At 28.0% G+C, this 23,046-nt stretch overlaps 1 protein-coding gene and 1 pseudogene across 2 annotated transcripts in view; both read left to right on the top strand.

Moving 5' to 3' along the window:
* LOC147812541 (coatomer subunit gamma-2-like) overlaps window positions 1-14,136 on the top strand; it is a 37,672-nt gene extending 23,536 nt beyond the window's left edge. Inside the window, exons 11-14 of the mRNA XM_087161912.1 lie at window positions 2,407-2,580; window positions 4,693-4,821; window positions 5,694-5,751; window positions 14,022-14,136. Of these exons, the coding sequence (XP_087018038.1) occupies window positions 2,407-2,580; window positions 4,693-4,718 (200 nt within the window). The 3' untranslated portion in view covers window positions 4,719-4,821; window positions 5,694-5,751; window positions 14,022-14,136. The remainder of the gene's footprint in view (window positions 1-2,406; window positions 2,581-4,692; window positions 4,822-5,693; window positions 5,752-14,021) is intronic.
* Window positions 13,879-23,046, top strand: part of LOC147812542 (beta-ureidopropionase-like) — a 29,063-nt pseudogene continuing 19,895 nt past the window's right edge. The window contains exons 1-5 of the transcript XR_015433415.1: window positions 13,879-13,904; window positions 14,022-14,283; window positions 16,000-16,094; window positions 16,714-16,875; window positions 21,665-21,779. The product of XR_015433415.1 is annotated as a beta-ureidopropionase-like (transcript). The remainder of the gene's footprint in view (window positions 13,905-14,021; window positions 14,284-15,999; window positions 16,095-16,713; window positions 16,876-21,664; window positions 21,780-23,046) is intronic.

Below are 23,046 nucleotides of genomic sequence, written 5' to 3' on the forward strand. Positions count from 1 at the left end.
TTTCTAACATCAATACTCTAAATTGTATGTGATTATCTATTAAATGCAAATATTTCTTATAAATTTGTAAAAAAACGAAATTCAATTAAAAAATTTTAGGCTCATTTCTTAAATTACATTTGTTTAATATTTTTGATAAGTTATGTAAACATAAATTCTGCATAATAGATATTAATTTAAAATACCTCAAGCATTTTATCTACGAGACATTTTTCGTAATTGCACTTACCATTATTTAGTATGTAAAATATATATTATTTTTATTTGCGAAGAATACAATGGATCAACAGTTATTCTATGCCTAATTATTATAAGGTTTGTTAAATTTAATGAATACATAAAGTTGGTATAGGACACTTCAACAGTTTTTTAATCTATCGTAAAATTAAGTTAAAACTGTTTTAAGTATAAAACTGATTGATCATAAACTTAAGTATAAAACTGTTAAGAATACTAGTAACTCCTTTAGTTTAAGAAATTTATAAATTTTATTATGATTTCCAATTATAGGTTTTTTTATTTTCACTTTTATATTAATGATGAGTAACTTTAACTAAAAAATCAATACTAACTTAAACTTGATAAACTTTTTTTGTTCAATATTTTTTTTTTTTTACGTCTTTCATTTTTTCTCTTTAGTTTGATAGAAACTACTTTAGTTTTTTTTTCATTATCAAAGAAATCATCATGAAGCCCATCTTCATAATTAGAAGAATTAGTTGTTTCATTTTTAAAAATGCAAAACACTGAGTATATATCTGTACCACTTTCTTAGCAGGAATAGGCACAGTTAATTAGCTGTAAGTCTATGCAATATTTTCTAAATTAATAAATTTTTATTCTGTATTAACTTTAGAGCAGTATTCATTAAATTATATGTTTCAGTTATGATATTTAACTGTTCTCTAATTGTTCAAACAACGTACATTAATATCGCTAAGAATAATTGAGTAAAAAATTATTTTTACCTGTGAAATAAACATCAAGAAATTAAACTGGAAGATAAGTTTAATTAGGAATAATAAAAGATTGATTTAGCATATTGACTCATTTATTGTAATCTAGTCCATTTAAGCAATTTAGTCTATTAAATGTCACTAAAACAGTTTCAAATTACTTTTTACATTAGAAATAATAAATTGCACTAAAACATAAACAGAGGGGCATTTTTTGAGCCAGCAGTGACTGCTAGTTTTCTTCTCCGACCCAGTTTGTAGTTTCAACAGTCTCAGCTCATTGGTTTGGCAAACTGCTGCTGCGCTCATTGAATTATGGAAAAATAGACAGCTTGTCTTCTGTGGCGCCATGGTTAGCCTATCAAACATTGTTTTGCTAGTGTGAGGGAGATTTGTCTTTAGGATTTACGAATTAAAAAGTGCCAAAATAATGAGTGCCAATTAATAAGTGTAGATCATCATGGAATAAAGTGTTTGATACCTAACCATCACATTATTGTCTAACAGCAAGTGTTAGACAATGTTATTGAAGATTGAAATGTTAACAACATTAGTTCTTTTATAATGCAATTTTTTCTTTCTTCATTTTCCTGAGCATTTTGTTTCTTAAAGTTTTTAACGTAAATGCAATTTTTTGTTTGTAGTTTTAGTCATTAAATATGAACATAGATAAATGCGATCCTTAAAAAAATACAATATTAGGTGTATCAAAAACATAAAATGTTTTTTGTGTGTGTGTGAGTTTTTATTGAAATTTAGTATAAATATGGCAACATTACGAAACAAAATGGAGCAATAAAGACATTTATTTACATGGCACATAATTTTAAGAAGAAAAGAACTATTCAAGAATTCGTTTCATTTATGAGTATGGTAGCCAGGTTGAGATATTCCATGTACATTAAAGTATAATAATATTTACAACTTAAAAATAAAATTACTTTTATAAACTTTTTTGAAAGGAAAAAAAAGTTTGAACAACCTTATTTAATAATCGTATTTTTTTGTTCTCACTGCCCCTAACTCTTGTGAAGCAAAGCGATATTTTCGAATTTTATTACCATACCTGTCCAGTGTCCCGTTTTTTACCGAAGACTCCTGTATTTTACGAATATAACCTGTTAACCCATATATTCTAAAATGTCTCTGTATTTTTTGAAGAAATTTATTTAAAATAAATTTTACCCAATAAAATATCCGCTGATGGCAAAAATAATTGTCTTATTCCTCAACAGATAGTGCTATTGTTAGTACTGCAGTATGTTGAGTGTTATTAGTTTAAGTTCTCCTTGCAGTCAAGCTAACTGTGGGACGTTTTTCAAAATTTTACTCGTAGGCCTAGTAAATGTTGCTAGTAAAATCTCTAATTTTATTTCTTCAATATCGGCAGGTATGTATTACATTCATGTGATTGATCATTGTTTCGAAAGTATATACATTTATTTTGCAGCTGCTGTGAATTCCTTGGCTAAGTTTGGCGCTCACTGTGAAGAGCTTCCTCCTTTCCTTCCTTTCTTTCTGCAGAGGAGCCTCCTGGATTGTGATGATGAAGTGAGAGCAACCTACTATTTAAATATCTTATATCAGAAGCAAAAAGGACTTTACTCCCAATTCATCTTGAATGGTACATCTCTTTCGTTCATTAAATTTATAAATGAAGCTTTCAAATTTATATTTACAATAGTTTAGTGAAAGTAGGTATGAAGTGATGTTTTAAAAAAACTTAATTTTTTAGTATACAATCAACTATGCCAGAGATGGTTTCCAAATGGAAAATATGTACAGTTTTCTAATTATCCATTATTTAAATCTGTTCCTTTTTTTCCTCCTAGTCTTTCCAGCAATTAAAACTAACATAGTTAGCCTAATATAGCTCACACAAGAGCACAGTAATTGCGTTTCCTTTTAATATATTGTGTATAATGCATGGTGCATATCGTTTTTAAAAAATGCTTAAAGGTGCTTATTTACGATTTTCGCTTTTTAAAAGCAATTAAAACTACCTTTTTCATAAGGTAATTTAAAAAGTGCTTAATTTTCCCTTTTCGAAGATTTTTTTTCTTTACCATGTTGCTTTTCGCTGCGTTTTATGTAAAAGCATATAATCAAGAAAAGAGTTCTTTGTCAGAAACTAGTTATTTTATCATGATCATGTAAAGTCTTTGCAAATTATTTTGCATTTTGTTAATGTGTTTAGTGCTTAAAAATATTTTTGAGTGCTTAAAACGAGCACTTTAAGGAAGATTTGAGTGGCAACCCGGGTAAAGTTTTGAAATTTATATTTGCAATAGTTTAGAAAAAGTAAACTTGAATATACAGGGTTATATTATTGAAAAAGGTTATATTATTGAAATTTTTAGTGTAAAGATGGTTTCTAATGTGAACAGATTTCTATTTATGCCATATTGTTCCAAGCTGATGTTACTAAATTAACGTAAATGCTGCTTGTCTTTTTTTCACTTAGACATGAAGTACACAACTGTACAATTTCTATTAAAATTAAATAATTCTTAAATACAAAGGCATTCTATAGGGTAAAAGCTAACTGTTGGTTCAGTCCCTGGGGGCTATATATGTCACATTAAGATTTCAGTTCATTTAAACTAACAATGTATGGATTTGTAGTTTAATGGTTAGGTTATCCGTTTTCCACCGGAGAAGTTGTGAGTTCAAATTTCAGATGAGCCACTTGATTTTCATCTCTAGATTTCTGTTCTAAGAACTATTTGGTATATTTCATTCTGTTTATATTATACTTTAATTTAAATTATTTAAAAAAAATATAAACTTTCAAAAGCAAAAAAAAAGCTAAGTATTTAAGTTTCAAATTTTTTTTATCAAAGTATATTGATTACTTTTTTTTAAAAATATTGTCACTTTAAGTTTTTTGATAAACTAACTGAATTTTTTTCAATTTTATAATAAATAATTTTAATTTTTTATTAAATCTAATTATGAAAATGTAAACAAAAGTATGTTAGACTAGTTAAAAAAAAAGAAAAACTATTTATTACATAACTAGAAAATCATTCTATTAAAAATACGAAATTTATTTCGTATGCATTCTGATTATTTGAAATTCAATGGATTATAGTTAAGTAATAAATAGTTATTTTTTTCTTTTTTAAACAATCCTGATAATATAGTTTTGTTTATATTTCCATAATTAAGTTTAATGAGAACTTAAATTTATTATAAATAAAAAAAAATTAGTTATCAAAGCATATTTATCGCAACGTTTTTTCAATAAATATGTTTTATGTTAAATAAAATAATCCTTACGTATATGTTAAAAAAATAATCCTTACATTTTAATTAAAAATATTAAACATCGATTCATTTTTTTTGTTCTTACAAATTTTAAGTTTTAAGAAAAAAATTATTTAAATTCAAAAATTACTTATAAATTGAATAAAATATACTAAATAGTTATCCACTTGCAAAATAATATTTGATAAAATTCTATCTCCTCAGCTGGGACACGAACCCCCGACCTCTCTCGTATAACTTGAACAGAGTACCATTTACACTACAAACCATAATGAGCTGGAAAGTCCGTTAGTTTAAGAGTAACTGAAACTATAATGGGGCGTATTTTAACTTTAGGGCAGAGCTGGCAGCTAATTTTTACCCTGTCTAAGGTTTTCAACTATGCTCTTTAAATGTTCCAAATGATTGCAATAACAAGATGACTAAAGTCCTCCCTTTCATTGCTCATTAACGCATTTCTTTTCAGGCTTGTCAGTTTCTATTGTTGGTTAGGAAAAAACTTTGCGTTGGTACACGATAGAACCTTCAGAATTGCCTGTCGATATCGAAATTGTGCCCGTGGTTACTCAACCTTTGATAGAAGATAAGAAAGCTGGTAAGTTTCTTTTGACTAGAATTTAAGTGTATGCATTATGTGTAAGTGTATGCAGGGTATCTGTGCACCTGGAAAGTATGAGAAATCATGGAAACTCATGAGGTTCGTTATTGAACAAAATTTGTCATGAAATGTCATGATTTTATCTATTTTTTGAGAAAAATCATAGAAAGTCATGGTTTTTGGTCGCCGAAAAACCCCCACCCCCTACAATTTCATGGTGTTGTGAATATCTAAATTTGTAACAAAATCCCCACTAACAGTCATATTTTATTAAAATATAAAATGTTTTCATCATGTTTTTTCAAAATTATGGTGTTCTTTCAAAATGAAAATGAAAGGAAAAAGATTTCTAGAGCGAATTATCTTTTAAACTTCTGTGATTTCAGAATTTTTGTCATTAGTTATTTTTTTATGTTATCAATTCAAAATTCTAACTGAAGCAAGCCAGTGATTGCCGAATTTTTTTTAATTCCGAAATGCGATCAGAAAAATTAAGTCTTTCTTTTCTTTCCGATGAACAAGAAAAGTATCCTTGGAATATAATTATGCAGAGAAAAAGAAAAAAAAATTCCTTATGTATTTTTTCAACTATTTTATTGCTTCAACTCTTTCTTTACTCTGTTTTTTAAATTTAAAATCTATATATATATATGTGGATGCAGAGTATAACAATTTTGCTTATACCTACCATTTCGATTAATGTTATTATAATGCTTTTTTAAATTTATTGTTGTATCGGAGAAAATAGTAACATTAAGTTATGAAAAACTCTTCGAATTAGTCATGGAAAATCATGAATTTGAAAGTCTAAAATGTTGCATGTGTATGTAAGTATGAATATTTGACGTTGTTTGATTTGTTATTTTCAGATGTTCCCATCATTGGGAAATCCAAAGATAAAGTTTCTACTTCACGTCAAGATATGAGGTATTTATCCTTCTCTTTATTTAGTTTAACACTATTTTTTGAAACTCTTGCTCCAAGAAAAATAAAGCCACAGTATCAGTGCCTTAAATTTTATACTCCATGTGACACGTTCTCCGGTTAGTCCGACATTTGTGCCTTTATTGAATTATTTTTTCCACTGCAAGCGATGTTGAAAAAGTCAGTTAATTTGTTTTTCAATAACAATTAATAATTCTGCACATAGCCTGATGCTTATTTTGGAAGCCTACTGTTTTGTAGGAAAATAGCTCTCTTGTTTGTTTTCCAGATAAAAATTGTGTTTTTGTAGAACGTCTGGAGTATGCATAGTTTCTAAGCTCAATTTTATTTTTTATTTTATAACCGTCGTTGAACAGCCGACTCAATTTTATGGGTTTACGACTACTAATTTTTAGCTCCGTAGCCTTGTAATTTTGAACCCAATCCAGAAGACAAGGGAACTTCTGGATCGAGTATTGGGAGAAATTTGCCTTCGTTGAGGACTTTTTGATGGAGCTAACCCGCATTTGCGATTCAGGAACAGGAAGACCACGAGAACCTCCCACGGTTAGCCTGACGGCAAGGGGACTCTAACTCATGATCCGTCTACCACTGAGGATATCTCACGTCAGCACTGTGATCGGTGCAAGCCGGATGTGGAGTTCGTATCGACTGTGATCCAAACCCGATACGCCTCATTGGAAGGCGAACGCTCTATCCCCTGAGCCATCGCGGCTCTCTAAGCTTAATTTAAAGCGTAAGTCCGGTATAGCAGCAATCATCTTGATGCATCGGAGCTCTGATTAAGCAGCCAACATGAAAAGACGCACACCATGTAACGATATAAGGGTTTAACTTTTATTTTTTCTGTTTTTAATGTACTCTTTAACGGAACATTTCAGATAACCAATTGGTCTGTTGTGAATTTTTTAATGTATATTAATATATATACCTGGTAGCATGGGTATATATGCTATGGTGGACAATTTAAAACTTGACATATAATAAAAAATGACATTTTCTAAATCTCGTTGAAAAGTGGTAATAACTGCTTAAAAGTCATTTAGATTAACGATAATATCAGAAAAAACTCGTGAAAAAGCTATTATTTAAAATTACGTGGAAAAGCGTAGAAAGAACTATTTGAAAAAATCCTTCATATTAACGATAAAGCTTACAAAGAAAGTGTCGTGAAAAAAGATTATTTAAATGTGTGATTCAACTTCAGGATTAATAATATTATCACATTAAAAATTTCAAGATCTTTAAAACTTTGCGAAAATACGCTGTTATAATTACCGAATAATCCAGAGATATTCGATGAAATCGACAGAAGTAAATCGCGTCAAAAAATGATTTATCAAATATGCGATAAATAATTCACTAGTCAAAATATCGTATTAAACCTTACGGGATTTTAAAAATTGTAACGACATAGGTAGCTGTAACCGCCGAAAGAACGATAGAAACGTCACTTGAATTTACGATGAATTTTTTTTTTTATTTTAAAAAAAAGCTAATTTAGAAATGATTACTTAAATTTAAAATTCGTGTATCATACTATCGTTTTAGAAATATTGGGTATCTTTAAACTGAGCTGAATTCCGTACAATAACCACACAAAAAGTGATCGAGAAATTAAAAAGATTTTCTATAGAATCTGTGATTATTGAGCACGTCAAAAAGTGATAACTCAAAAGACCAATTTAAAATTTTTGACCAATTTGGAGAAATTTTTTTTCCGCATACCTACAAAGTCTTCTGCACACTCGATTGACCCATCTTTACTTGCTGTTTGGTGAATCCCCTCCTCATTGCAATACATACAACGTTTTACTCACCATCTATCACATTTTAATTTCTTGCCCATGTTTTAACCATGTCATCGTCTTACCTTTTTTGGTAGTTCTATTTTATGCATAAGAGACTTGTTAAATAGAGCTCATCATCCTAACGTCTTTGCATTTCTCTTCGCGATTGGTATTTTATATTGTATATAATTGCTTTTACCCAGTTTTATTCACATCGTATTTTATTACAACATACCGTTTCAACCAGTTTTATGCAATTTTAATCAATTTACACCTTTGTCTGATTTTATTGACTTCTGAATGTTTTGCGTGCCAAGTATAGTTTTAACAATATAATGTATTTTGGCAAAATAAATAAGCTTTATCTTACATTTGTTGGAGAAAAAAACCGTTTGTTTGGCGCAGCGTGTCCTTCTTTGGACCTTGTGCCATTAAATCCTACATTGAACGCAAAGTCTCCTGTTTGAGGACTCCTGTATACTGTTTCCTGTTTATCAGTATAGTATTCTCAAATTTCTCCGTATTTGTTGAAGAAATTTAAAAAAAAATTGGCGATAAAATATCTGCTGGTGGCAAAAATACTTCTCTCATTCCCCAACAAATAGGGCTATTGCCAGTACTGCAGTATGTTGAGTGTTAATAGTTTAAGTAGTTATAAATAATGGTTTAAAAATCTTCTTTAGATTAATATTTATATGCATATTTTTCACTTCACTAAATGTAAGTGTTTATATTATTATATTATTAGTGTGTAATATTATTTCCAATTTTGAATTTCTCTTTTTGACTTACATGACTATGCATAATGTATCAAAACTTTACTCATAGCCTAAAAAAATGTAGCTACAATATCTCCGTAATTTTATTTCTCCTATGTTGGCAGGTATGATTGTGTTCAAAAGCTTTCGCAGGCTGCACATACGCAGTCGGCGGGCCGCAGATTGTGCACCCCTATGGAAAAAAAAAGCATCCAAATGTATTAAACTTTTCCAATACTTTTCAATTCATTCAAATGCTTACAAATGAGCCGCGATGGCTCAGGAGATAGAGCATTCGCCTTCCAATGAGTTGAATCGGGTTTGAATCCCAGTCGAAACGAATTCCGCATCCGGCTTGCACTGACCACAGTGCTGACGTGAAATATCCTCAGTGGTAGACGGATCATGGGTTAGAGTCCCCTTGCCGTCAGGCTAACCGTGGGAGGTTCTCGTGGTCTTCCTCTCCATGTAACGCAAATGCAGGTTAGTTCCATCAACAAGTCCTCCACGGAGACAAATTTCTCGATAATTAGAAGTAGATAATTTTTTAGTAATTCCTAGAATATTAAATGTTCGAATAATTGTATCTAGAACTGATGTTATTCATTCTTGAACTATTCCTTCATTCGGAGTAAAAGTAGATGCTATTAATTAAATCAGTTATTTTATATTTTTAATCGAAATGGGTTATTTGTAGGACAATGTTCAGAGATTTGTGGGGCTGATCATAGATTTATACCTATTTTAATTTCAGTAATTCCTCAAATTGAATTTATGAAAATATGATTATAAAATAGTGACCGAATTTAGGTGATAGTCTCTTAAATTAATTATGCAATGAGTAGTTGAATTAATATTAGTTTATCAAACTAAAGATGATTTTTATTCCACAATTAATACCTTTATATTGAATTCTATCTTCGTTTATTTGTAGTTTTGTTATTATTATTATTTATAAAAATTTATGGTAATTATTTGAATATAAGAAATTTTTCGTATAATATAAAATGATTAGAAACAGAAAGAAAACACATGATATTGATAAATTTATTTTCTGTGTTTGATTCTACATCATATTTTGGTATTTCAATTAAATTAATAATTATCATATTAGTATATATAATTATATTTACTAGATTTTTTAAGATTTATTGAATATATTTAATTAGAATAAAGAAATTTTTAGTAAATGTAAGTGAAGTATTTAAGGAAGTAGCTGATTTTAAAAAAAATGGTGCGTGGAGTCCCTCCCCGCGGAAGAAGTGAAACTTCGTAATGTGGAAATGAAAATAGGAAGGGGTAGAAATTGATTTTTAGTGAAATCATATTGTTTCTTTAAGGCAAACTTTATTAACAATGCTTACAATTCACAATTGATCACATCTTTTAACTATCATTTTCGAGTGGAAAAATATCCATATCTATAACATTTACAATAGGATTATGATAACTAAAGTAAGATACGAAATGTTTGAGTTCTATTTTTTCAATATTTCTTGTAAAAACTGCATCAATGGTAGTTGGTTGTTGGATCATTCCTACCATTTATCATTTCCAATCCAAATTTGTCTTTAAGGAAGCTTCAGGTAACGAGAAATTCACATTGAAATCTCCTGCAAGGATCACAGGCCGCTCACAATAATCAATTTCTTCACCAGTAACGTCTGCCAGAGCTTGTGAACACACAGTGGATAGTGGCAATAAAGATTTTGCAATAAATAATTTAATATCCCTCATGGCTGCATTTGGTGAAATATAAATGGCAATTAGAAAAGAGAAAACCTAACAATCAATTGATATTCACAAGAGACGTACCTTGACATAACCTTAAATCCGTCGCATTGTCCGTGGGATTGTTTTCACTCATTTTTTACAATTGTTATCCACTAAGTTTGAAAATAAAAAATACTACCCTATTAAATTATATGTGTATCAAATCAAACTAAAATATTTATAGAAAAACAGTACTTTTATGACTTTTATTATTTTTATGCTAGTCAGAACCGAAACAATATGGAAATGAATGAGGGAAAACTGGATCCTACCACGTGTTTTCCCGGCCAATAAAAATGTAGCGTTAAACGTTTAACGCAACCTTGTTGGAAGTCGCATAAGAAGTATCACTTCAAAAATATTGTGGAATTATTTGTGTAAGATTAATTAGCTTTATATACTATATCAAATTTGATAGGTTTATTTCCATTTATTTTTACTGGAACGGCTCATGTTATATTTACAATAGGACTAGGAATTGTAATATGAGAATAAGCTATTTTACAATAGGATGATTTAAAAATTTTATTTGTAATGCGGCTCATTTAGTTCCTGAAGAAAGTCCTTCACTTTTATCGCCTGTATTGATATTAATTGAATCGATTACACATTTAATACGATCTTTTACTTTATCTATTCGACTAGCTGCTAATATAATAGCTGGTCACTTAATTATTGGATTGTTTTCAAGAATCAGATTATTAGAATTAATTTCTTCTTAAATTTTTCAGAGATTATTATTATTATTAGAATTTGGTGTAGCTATTATTCAAGGATCTGTATTTAGAATTTTGTTATTATTGTATGCTATTGAATATTATTAATTATTGGAAATTATCCTTATCATGCAGTAAATATTTCTCCTTGACCATTATTTATTGGAATTAGAATTTTATCGTTTATATTAGGAAAGGTAAAAATATTTATATATATAGAATATAATTTATTAATAGTTAGATTTATAGTAAGAATAACAATTTCGATTTTACGGTGACGAGATGTAGTTCGTGAAAGAACTCATTTAGGATATCATTCTAGAGTAGTATTGAGTGGACTTACATTAGGGATAATTATATTTATTATTAGAGAAGTACTTTTTTTTTATTTCTTTCTTTTGATCATTTTTTCATTCAAGATTAAGACCTACTATTGAAATTGGTTCCTACTGGAGTAGAAACATTAAATGCTTTTCAACTATTGAATACTGTAATTTTATTGAGTTCAGGGGTAGGAGTAGCATTATGTCATCAGGCTATTTTAAATGAAAATTGAATTATAGCTAAAAATTCTTTATTAGCAACTTGATTATTGGGAATTTATGTTTTGATATTGCAAGGATTTGAATATATAGAAACTTTATTTGGAATTAGAGATTCGGTATTTGGCTCAACATTTTTTATGGCTACTGGATTTCATGGATTTTATGGTATTGTAGAGACTTTATTTTTAATTGTAATATGAATACGAGTAACAGAAATTCATTTTTGTAGAAGACATCATTTTGGGTTTGAAGCTGCAGCTTGATATTGACATTTTGTTGATGTAGTGTGGTTTTTTTTGTTTTCTGTAATATATTGATAGGGTTCATAAATAAATAAGTATATTATGCATATTTAATTTCCAATTAAAAGGAGAATATTAATAATATTAATTATTATAATTGTTGTAAATATTTTAATCATAATTGTATATATATTATTTTACATCATAAAATAAATTATAGAATAGAAACATCTTCAGGATATGAATGTGGATTTAATTTTATATCTAAGACACGAGTTTCTTTTTCTTCGAGCGATTTTTCGTAAATGGTATTTTATTTTTAATCTTTGATGCTGAAATTATATTATTATTATGTTTTCTTTTTTTAATATATAGAATGATATTTTCAAGAATATGTATTGTATTTGTTTTTATCCCAATTATATCCCAACTACTCACCACCAAACAGGTCACCCACTAAAAGAAAAATTTAATAATGAAATAAATCGAGATGCTTACAGTGAATAAAGTATTTCTAAAATCGCATTTTTGAGAAACGAATTAAGTAATTTTCTTTTTATTTTCTTTAAATATGTGATGATTTTAAATTTAACGCTCGAGATTTATTGTATTAGTTAGTATTTCACCATTGTAAGAAGAGTCATTAGGTAAAAATGCCGTTCGACAACCACTTTTGTCGCGTTTTTTTTAAATCGCCAAATTTGGGAATAGTGATTTATTGTATTAGACATTTCTCAGAGAAACAAATTAGAAATAAATACAAACAAAATTTCTTATTTTCATTTAATTTGTGATATTTAAAGTAAAAATAATGATACCTTATATTGTCACATATCAATTTAATATTGGTGAAAAGCTTTATAACACGATAAATTACGAATAATTGCATTTTAATTACGAATAATGACGCGGTAATTTACGAATAAATGCATATTGTTGTATATTCTATCATTACTTTTTTCTCTATAATTACATATAATTAAACATCTGATCCCAAAGGTGGAGTTTAATCACAATCCTTCAGAGTTATCAAAAGTTTATTAGTTAGAATGTAATGAATGTAAAATTTTCCAAAGTTGTTCAAATTTAAGATTTCCTACCTCTATGAAACAAAATATTAAACGAAATGGTTACTCTTGAAGAATTAATTTTAAAGTTTTACACAATGCTTTCCGGTTCATTTTAGTTCAAATTTCATTGCAAGAATTGGAATTTATTTACCGTTGAATGCGGATATGAAAAAAAAAATCCAAACCTGTTTGAAATATCCTGAAATGCGTTGAAAATTTAAATATAAGAAACAACTCCAATACTCATCAGGTTATAAAACTGGTTTTGATGTCTGATTCGTAAGATTTCGATATCGTTTCAATTTTTCTTAACACAATTATCAATTTTGGATTCCCCATACTAGGATACTTTGGATAAGGGTTAATTACACAAAACACTGCCTGCAAATATTTTGACTTATAAGTTATGAAATATTTTTTGTGTAGGATCATAACTAAAGGTCACCATGTTTTAGCTACAACAGGACAATGGCAAGGTAGTAAATGAAAAAAATTTCCCAGAAGGGAACAAACTCCAAAGGAAACATTTGTAGATATCTTAAAGCAAGCCACAATTTATAACTATATTTTTTGCTTTATTTTAAGCCATTCAAAAGCAAAATGTCCCCGTATGAGAAGTTATATGACATAACTAATACATTTTCAGCGCTCAACTTCATTGTGTATTTGATACCTGAGGGTTGTTTATGTAGATCACTGTTTATAAGTAATTTATTTTGTAAATGAATTCCATGATACTAGTGCTAAAACACAATAATATATTATTTAGTCTTGTCCTGAGTTACTTATACTACTTATGAATACGTGATTTATGTAATGAACTGTAAGGGTTCATTACTTATTGAAGAATAAAGCTTTATTATCTATTTAATCTTTAGGGTTCATTATTACAGTTTATTTGATATGACAGATAAAACCATGGTTAAAATGTCAATTGTCAAAAACTTGCCAACCCGGGTTTTTTTCTATAGTGTGAATTTGCTGACTTGTGAGATAAATTTTATTTCAGTTATATCTAATCACAATTTGTCCAAAAAATTAAGTTTGGGAGAAAAAAAAACACCAAATAGTTCCCAAGAAATACGAAACGCTTTTTTTGTTTGTTAAAACAGGGGTTTGTCAGAAATCTCAGGCAAAAAATAAGCCTTCATTCAGAAATAATAAGTAGTATTGGTTATGATAAATAGAAGAAAAATGCGTAAAAATGACATAATAATGGTATGTACAAAAGTCGAGGAAAAGTATGTACTACAAATGTATTTCCTCAATTGTCTAAAAAAATACTTTAAATATTTTGAGGTATTTTTCAGTATTTTTTCTTTTATTTATTTAATTTTAAATATTTTTGAATTTTTTAGAAAACTGGAATTTTCTGAAGGTGTTTTAGCTGAAGCCACTAGTAAAAATCTTGAACTGAAAGGTTATTTTTTTTTTATGCATTGCCTGAAGATCTCCGAGCTCCCCGTCTTGTTCGAGTTGGTCTTGTACAACATGCGATTGCAGAACCTGCTACCGTACCAATATCAAGACATAGAGAAGCCATTCATAATCGCATTCGGGATATTGTTGAAATAGCAGCATAGTGTGGAGTTAATATTATATGCTTCCAAAAAGCATGCAGTAAGAGAATGCTTTTTTCATATTTCAAGAATAGTTTACAGTTTATTAGTTTAAAAGAATAGTTTTTTTTTATTATTTGGAACATTAACTTCAGAGCATTGTAATATAGAGGGGGAGAATTAAGGTTTTTTTCAGGAATAATGAAGTGGGTTATTTTATGTGTTACTTAATAGAAAAGCAATTTAATAGAAAAGATGGATTCATTCTAATTTGATCTGGTAACTTAAACAAATTTTTAATGAGAACATGTTTTTCAACTTTTTTATGTCAACAAAAACTCAATCTCCTTTCATTCTAATAACTTTGGGATATTCATTTGAACTTTTATTGTCTGTCATTGAGTTTTCCTATACTTAGCTTATATGCTTAAAAAACATATTTTATATATCTCCCAATTTAGTTAGTTTGTTAAGAAAAAGTCGAAAGAAAGTTTTTGATGTAAAAGATTAGTTGAAAGAAGTAGGGAATTTCAATTAATTTTTAGAGAAAAAAAAAATCCATTTTGTTCATCTAGGGGGAATTAGTTCTAAAAGCCCATTGCTGATACAGAAACTGAACGATATAGTTTGTGATGCCACACTAGGCATTGCATATTTCCTAGGTTTTAAAATTTCGTATTTTTTTTTAATCATTCTTAATCGAATTTTAATTAAATTAAACCAATTATTTAATTTTTATACATTTTATAAAAAGCTAATATAAAATAATCTTATTCTTTTCTTGTCAATCAATGTAATAGCTAATTTTTTATTTCAATACTAAAGTAAGACTCATTAATTTACTGTTGCAACTAAATAAAAAACAAAAATCTATTTTTAACTCTTTATTCTTTATTTCTTACCACAAAAATGTTTCAGTTACATAGTTATACTAATTCTAACAGTCTTTTTGGCGATTCGCTTTTGCTAAATTATTTTCAAATTTAATGTTGATTATCTTTTGATAAATCACCAACCATGGATCTCTTCAAATGATTGTTCACTGGGAACAATTCATTCACTTTTAATTTTTAATTATTAGTAGTTGAACCGGAGGCTTCGGCCTCCTGGTCCCAACCGTTAAATAGATATCTTTGCAAAGTATTCTTGACGCGAAGAGAATAATTTTCTTGATTTCCTTTGAGGGACTTCTTTTCTTTATTTTTATAATTTTAGAATGTGGCTACGTTCAATTTAAGTTTTACATTACACATCAATTTTTTCTAAATGATTATATTAATTTTTCTGGGATAAATATCCTTACATCGTATCCAAATTGAAATGCATCTGAAACGGCCATAATACTTTAATTCTACAAAGAAACTACCTCCCACTAACCCCTATGGACGAAGAATTTGAACTAAACTGCTACCACATAGTTATTAATGTTTTGGGATTATATTCCTGGTGTCATAAAATCATTGATGATACAAGTGTCATAAGCATGTTTGGTTTGAATTGTCAAAAATTTGTTTAATGGTCTAAGAAAAGAAGGCAAATGTTAGTCACTGAGGAAAAAAAGATTATGTCTATAAACAGTATGAAACTGTCAAGCATGAAAACATACCAAACCTATTCATAATCTAGCATACATAATTTTTTTTACAAAAATCAAAATTAATAAACAGTAAAAAATTTTATTGCTGAAAATATTAATATTTTGTGGATGTAGTAATTTTCTGAATATTAATTATCTGAGTAGTAAACTAAGTGTGATACAATGTTTAATATTTTATAGCAATGCCCTTTTCCTTTTGCACTAGAGAAAGATATCCGTGGTGTGAATTTGCTGAAAATGCAGAAAGGGGTCCTACGACACTCCTTTGTGCAGAGGTAATTTATAAAGGTTTTATTTCTATGAAAGAAATGAGTATTATATTTTTTAAATGTTCAATACACATGTTTGATTTTTAAACAGTTTATCTTGTTTATTTATCTCTATTGAAAATAAGTTATTTTCCCTCTTCTTGTATATATAATTGATATAAAAAAATAAACATATAAGTAGTAAAAGTATTTTTTTTCATAATGACACTTTTGAAAATTCTTCCACTAATCAACCATCAATAATTAGGTGAATATCGAAGGATTTATGAAATTTCCATAAAGGTATATTGATAGGATGCTAATTAGAAAAAAATATATGAATAATTTATGAAACAAACACAGTGACATATGCATAATGTAATATCTCACTCTGTCCAAAGAATAATTTCTCAGAGTCCCAGACTCCTACAAGGAACGTCTTTTCCTTACAGCCACTTCGTGCTAACTCTCACAAATCTTTATTCACAACATCTACACTTGATCACTGCTCCATCACAACATGGAGGCATGACAAATAGTTTAATATAACACAACTGTATGACTAATGTGTTATAGTTAACATATTTAACATCCCAAAATAAAAAACTATTTCAATATATTAATTGTGTTTCTTTATATTTTGTAGTTAGCTGCAAAACACAATATGGTTATTGTATCTAATATTCTTGAAAGAGATGAAACTTATGGAGATACTATATGGAATACTGCTGTTGTCATTTCAAGCTCTGGAGCATATTTAGGAAAATCTCACAAGTATCATATATCACGTGTTGGCGATTTTAATGAAGTAAATTTTCAATTAATAAAAAAACATTTTTTTCCTAATTATGTTATTAAAGAAAAATTGTAGATAGTCTGAGATTATCAGTTGAAACCACTTATAAAAAAAGTTGTTGTTTTATTATTACTGTGTTACAACAACAACAAAAAATTCTTCAATTTATGCATAGTTTCATGTTTAGCAAATATTTTTTATGAGCAGAGATTCGGTCATGACCTACATGCTCCAATCAACTAGACTACTTCAGTCCCTTTCTGAAATCTCACAAGAATTGACTGTATAAATTACATTCTTAAACTTGACAATTCAAGTTATCTTGTTTCTTAATATAATTCTGGCTAGAAATATGTTATTTAAACATATTTTAAGGAAATATTTTTTTAAAAAAATTAAATTTAAAAGATATTTTTTTCAATATGAAATTTAGTCAAATACTATTAAATGTGCTATCATAAATTTATTCTGTGATTTAAAACAGTGTCTGGCATTTTATTTAATTTATACCTGAAGCATTTGATTCCTATAAGCGGATGATCACTAATAGTATAACTAATTTGCATAAGAACAGAATAATATTAGTTTTGCTCTACAGTATGAGCATAACTGCAAAATAGGATTCAGTTATTCATTTTTGGGCAAATTTATAAAGCTTAACTTTCTTCTGGAAATTTCAAATAAGTCAGTAGCTAAAATTTAATGTTAAGAGTTGAAGCTAATTCTAGTTAAAGTCAAAGAGAACCTTTTCTATTTATCTGTCAGAATAGGTTTAAAACTGAAAGCTAGTCCCTATTTTGATTAGAAGAAAATTCCTCATATCCTGACATCAGGCCCTTCTGCATTCTGACAAACCCTGAACCGCATGTCTGGAGAGGTTGAAAATAATTTGACGTATAAGGGCAAGAGGAAAAGAAACTAACGTTGTAATAAAACACCTGATAATGGACAATTTCTTAGAAAGCAGATGAAAGGCATTGTAGTGCACCTTTCGACTTAACAGCTTTATTTCACTTTTCAGCTTAACAGTTCTATCTCACTCTTTGTTTTGATAGTCCTGCAGTGGACTGATTGTAAAGACACGGTTCCCAGTAGAACACCAAAGTCAAGCATCAATGGCTTCGGTCAGTAAGCGGGTGGGTGACAGCTTTGATCAGCCTGCTTAGGGACCGAGAGTGAAGGTATTGGTCCTCCATAAACTGTTCTACCATAAAGTGCTTGACTTTGCGCAGTTCGATGGGCTACCAAAGCAGGGGAGCTATCCACTCTGCAGAGGATCAAAATTGCGATGGCATCTCTTCAGATCATTCTCAGGGATGTTTCCCAGACCGTTGCCAATAGCCCGTTGTGCACCTCTTGTGTGACGTAAATAAAGTACCTGCCTTTTGTTTTGATTTAGATTTTTTGCTGTCATGAATCTGTTAACAAAAAAAAATTGAATAATGCCATAATTGATTTTGTACTTGTAAATTTGATGATACACAAATGGTTCCACTAATAAGTTTATAAACTGACAAGGACTTTAATTCGCTAACTTAAAATTTAATCTTTCAAAAATCACAATTGCCAATTATCAATTTTCAAAACCTCTATAAAATCATTGAATATTATCCTCTTGAATTGGGAAATATTGAAATAATAAAAACTGAAAAATTAAAATAAAATTATTAATGATTATTATTCAATGCCAAATTATTATTTATTAAAATGTCAGTTTCAGGCATTGAAAATTCATTCTACTTAAGGAAAATTGACAACATTTGTAAGAAATTAATCAATATAAATGAAACTAACTGAAATGACGTTAATTATATTCTGAAATGGTTTACATTTTTAGTATAATTAAGGTTAATTTTATATGCAATTTAATACCTACTTAAAATCTGTTGAAATTGTTTTGTGCATACTTCCCTTCTATTAATGGTTACTGTAAACATTACCTATATCATCTGTTATAGATTGTTTATTATTATTTGAGCTAATTTTTGAGACTTTAACTCTCATTTTTATGTCAAGAGCTAATTTTTAAAATAAAGTTTATGATAGTAAAATTCATGATAATTCAACATCTGACACCATGAGTATCTTAAGAATTGCACTAATGCTCATATTATTACAAAAATTTAATATTTAAGGCTTTTGACAGTTTAAGACATAAATTTTTGGATCAGAATTTTGGCCATGACAGTTTAAATCATGTTTAAAACATTAAAAACAATAATACGAATGAAATAAAATTAATTACCAACTCTATTATTTGTAATTAACCTGCTAAGGGTATTTTTTTATCGCAGCAATTTCATGTTATATTTTCAATTTTATGTTGTATTTTGTTTTAGTCTACTTATTACATGGAAAGTGACTTACGGTATTTCAAACTCGTTTTGCTGAGTATGGATAGGTTTCTTTTAAAATATATGATAATGAGTTTTTAATGCACACTTTTGTTTATTCTTCTATTCATCTAAATTTATCCAACCTCAACTTTAAATTTTAAGTCTAAAACGTGTAAGCATAGGTTTGATCCCCAAAACACAGTGATGACTCGATTACACAGCTTAGAATATAGATTAGTCTCACTAGTCTGGTTTTACAATCCAGCTTTGAGCATTACATTACATTAGTTGCAACCTCTCTTTGGGTTTTAAACAATTTTTTTTTAAACTTTTTTTTTTGTCGTTTCTTATAGTTTTTGGAAAAGATTATTTCACATTTTTTTTATTTTCTTAATTTTATTTAACTCCATATATGTGTGTAGTTAAGAGCTTATAATAATTTAAAGCTAATCTTAAATATGATAGTATATTAATTTTTATATCTATTTAATACTCTAAAGTTGAATAGCAAATTTTTTTAGAGCCTTTTTACATTTTTATTAGTGATATTTCGCATTACTCATTTAATATATTTTAAATGGAATTGAAATGGGCAATCTTTATACAAAAATAGCGCTTATAGTAGTAAATATCTGTGGTTAACAAATGCCAGTCTTTGCTCGTATTTAAAAAAAATTAAATTACGAGAAAAAAGCAATTTTTTGCTTTCACAATACCCAGATCTATTTTTATGTTACAGTGTGTTATAATCCTACATTATTGTTGTAATCAATGTTTCAGTTTGTAAAACTTGCTATTTATGAAACCAATAAATCAGAATAATAAATACTTAGATTAAATTAAAAACTATTCCAAATTCTTAAACAGTTGTAAAATATTTTAAGTCAAATTTATAATGAATACATCCTAAGCCTGACATACTAACACAATATTTGTAAAATGAAATGCTTAATTTTTATTTTAAATTTTTTTATGATTGTTTTCTTATTTAGGCTTAGAAAAGAATTAAGAAAAAAAATTGAAAAGTAATTTCAAATTAAGAAAAATGTTTGTTGCTAAAGAAATAACAGTTATTTCTTAAATTGTACTGCATTAAATTAAAGTATTTAACAAGAAAAGCTTACACTGTCTGCTTAATTGTAATAGATTTTTTTTCTATTTCATCAGCAGCAAAGTTTTTAATTCTGTTTTAGCTTTTTGTTTGTTTTTTATGTTAATTTAAAAAGTATTTAGCAGATTTTTTTGTCTTTTAGTGATGGCAATTTTTTACACTCTATTTTACTTTATGAAAATTTAAACTTGTGTTTCTAACATAATAAAATTTATAATTTTTTAAATAAATAATTGTATACTGTATTATTTGACAGCATGAATTTTTTAAGATTTAAAAATTTTTATGAATGCTGAATTTTTTAAGATTTAAAAATTTTTATGATTGCTGAATTTTTTAAATTAAAAATTCAAATAGCTTAGCTCTAGTATTTCATAAATGCATAGAGTATAAAAAAGGAATCTTGTGTAAAAATGTATCTTTGATTTTAATTAAATCCCTAGAAAAAGTATGTTTGATATTTATACTTAATAAATTTTATTTCATATTTTCTCTCAGAAAAGGAAATTGTGAAAAAAATGCACTATTTTTGATTTAATGAGTTTTAGACTTCAAATTATAAAAAAAAAAAAAAAAATTGAACGATTCAAATTTGTACTGAAATTTTTTCATGGAGATCATTAGGAAATTCTGGGGAAATCGATGCAAGTTTAAACTATAAAATAATATCAATAACACTGGGGTAAAAAAAATTTTGTTGCATTTATACAAATACTTGATCTTGCCTAATTTGGGTGTGGGAATTTCTAATCTGAAATAAGTTTGGCTTTTGAAGCTAAATATTTTTTTAAAATCACATTTTTAGTTCATTTTTTTTGTTAAAATGTTTAATGTTTAATTTTTAAGGCATTGTATATAATAAGGAGTCATCTAAATGTGAGGATGATTTTCTGTGGCAGTTAGGATACATAATCAGGATTAAAATTGCATAGGCACTTCCCTATTATGACCTGTTCAAAAGTATACAAAGAAACAGTTCATAATAGAGTAGCACTCCAAGCGGAATATGATTTTCCCCGGCATTGGTTCCTATGCAATGTTTATCCAGATGATGTGTCCTATCTTCCTTAGAAGTTTGTCACAACATATATGTGACCCCTTGTTTATTTTTACATTTGAATTGTACATTTTGCTGAAAATGTCCATTTAAAAAAAAATTGCTTGTAGAGAGAATCCGATTGCTGATTTGAAACTGGCTTTCTGAAAAATCTCATACAGCAAAAAACTTTTTTTTTCCTTATTGTAATAAGCATATATTAAAATGAATCCGCTGTATTGCATCTATAAAGAAGATGGACTTTCTAAATTATCCTACAACTTATGAAACAAATCATTAAATTGACTTCATTTTCAGGAAAAATTGCAATCAACATCAGTTATGGAAGGCAACATCCACAAAAGTGGATGGTTTATGGACTTAATGGTGCTGAAATTGTTTTTAATCCATCAGCTACTATTGGAGACTTAAGGTAAGCTAAACACATATTTTTGTTTGTTTGCTGTCAATAATAAAAGAAGTGTATAGATAAAACTTAATGTTTTAGGAATATGCATGTCTTAAACATTCTAAGTGAAATTTTTAATAAAATATTTTTCTAAATCAGTATTCTCAAAATATATTACAGGTTTTAATTACTGTTGGTTATGGTTACTGGTAATGTCTTTTATGATAACTGTTATGTATTAAGTAATACAGTCAATTGTTAATAATAATACATAATTAATAATATGTAATATGGCCGGAGATTTAATAATTGTTGTATTCATGAGTGTATTTTATTCAATATCATTGCTAGGCACTTTAATTAAACTGCAATTTTATGGCACTTTAATTTTTGATAAACTCCCTTCAAGCTGAAAACAGAAAGTTTTTGGTCTAAACATTGGAAAGCAGCACCACTGCTGCAGAGATATTCGTTCCCTTTGACCAGAGATAAATTATCCCAGCTGTCTGCGGCTAATTAGTGGAAACCATTAACAGCGCAGTCGCAAAAGTTGAGGTGACAGAAGTTTTTTTATTCTTCTTCGAAGAGCTTTTTTGGCTGCTAGAACCAGGAGAAAACAAACAAGCTCATGTTGCGGGGTGGCATATGGATTTCTCCTGGTAGACTGTAACGTATTTTCTTAACTATAAATATTTCTTTTTTTCCCTTAAATTTAATATTAATTAAGTGCCCTTTCGTTTATTTTATGTTTAAATTATATATGTATTAAATATTTTCGAAATGTTATGTGCACCAACCTTATCACTAGATTATCAAAATTATGCTATCTAGATCTTTATTTAACTAATAAACTTAGTAACTCTAATAATGTTGACTATTATTTCAGCCTGAATTAACTTTTACTAATAAGGTTTTTATAAATCAAATATTTTTGTTTTGTTTTGGATTTAACATCCTAGTTTTTTCTTGGTAGCTTAAATCAATCTTTACTTGTCTTTTCTTTTTGCTTATGTTGTATCTTAAGTTTTTATCTATACAATCACAATACTAATCATAATAAATAGATACAACATAACTAGTTAATATTTTACTTCTTAAAAAATTACTTTCGAAATTTCGTTAATATTCCCTCTTGTTGATTAATCTTATAACAATAGTATAATAATTTTTTAGGTCTTATTTATTTAATTGCATGTTGTAAATGAGTAAATTTTCCAACATTTCTAACTCTAAAATAAATTTAAGTACGGATATTAATGAATTAAATATTTTTTGTAGTGAGGTAAGCTAA

This window comes from Parasteatoda tepidariorum, chromosome 4 (genome assembly GCF_982258835.1).
Source record: "Parasteatoda tepidariorum strain Cologne lab strain chromosome 4, Ptep-v5.0, whole genome shotgun sequence".
In the NCBI taxonomy this organism is placed as follows: domain Eukaryota; kingdom Metazoa; phylum Arthropoda; class Arachnida; order Araneae; family Theridiidae; genus Parasteatoda; species Parasteatoda tepidariorum.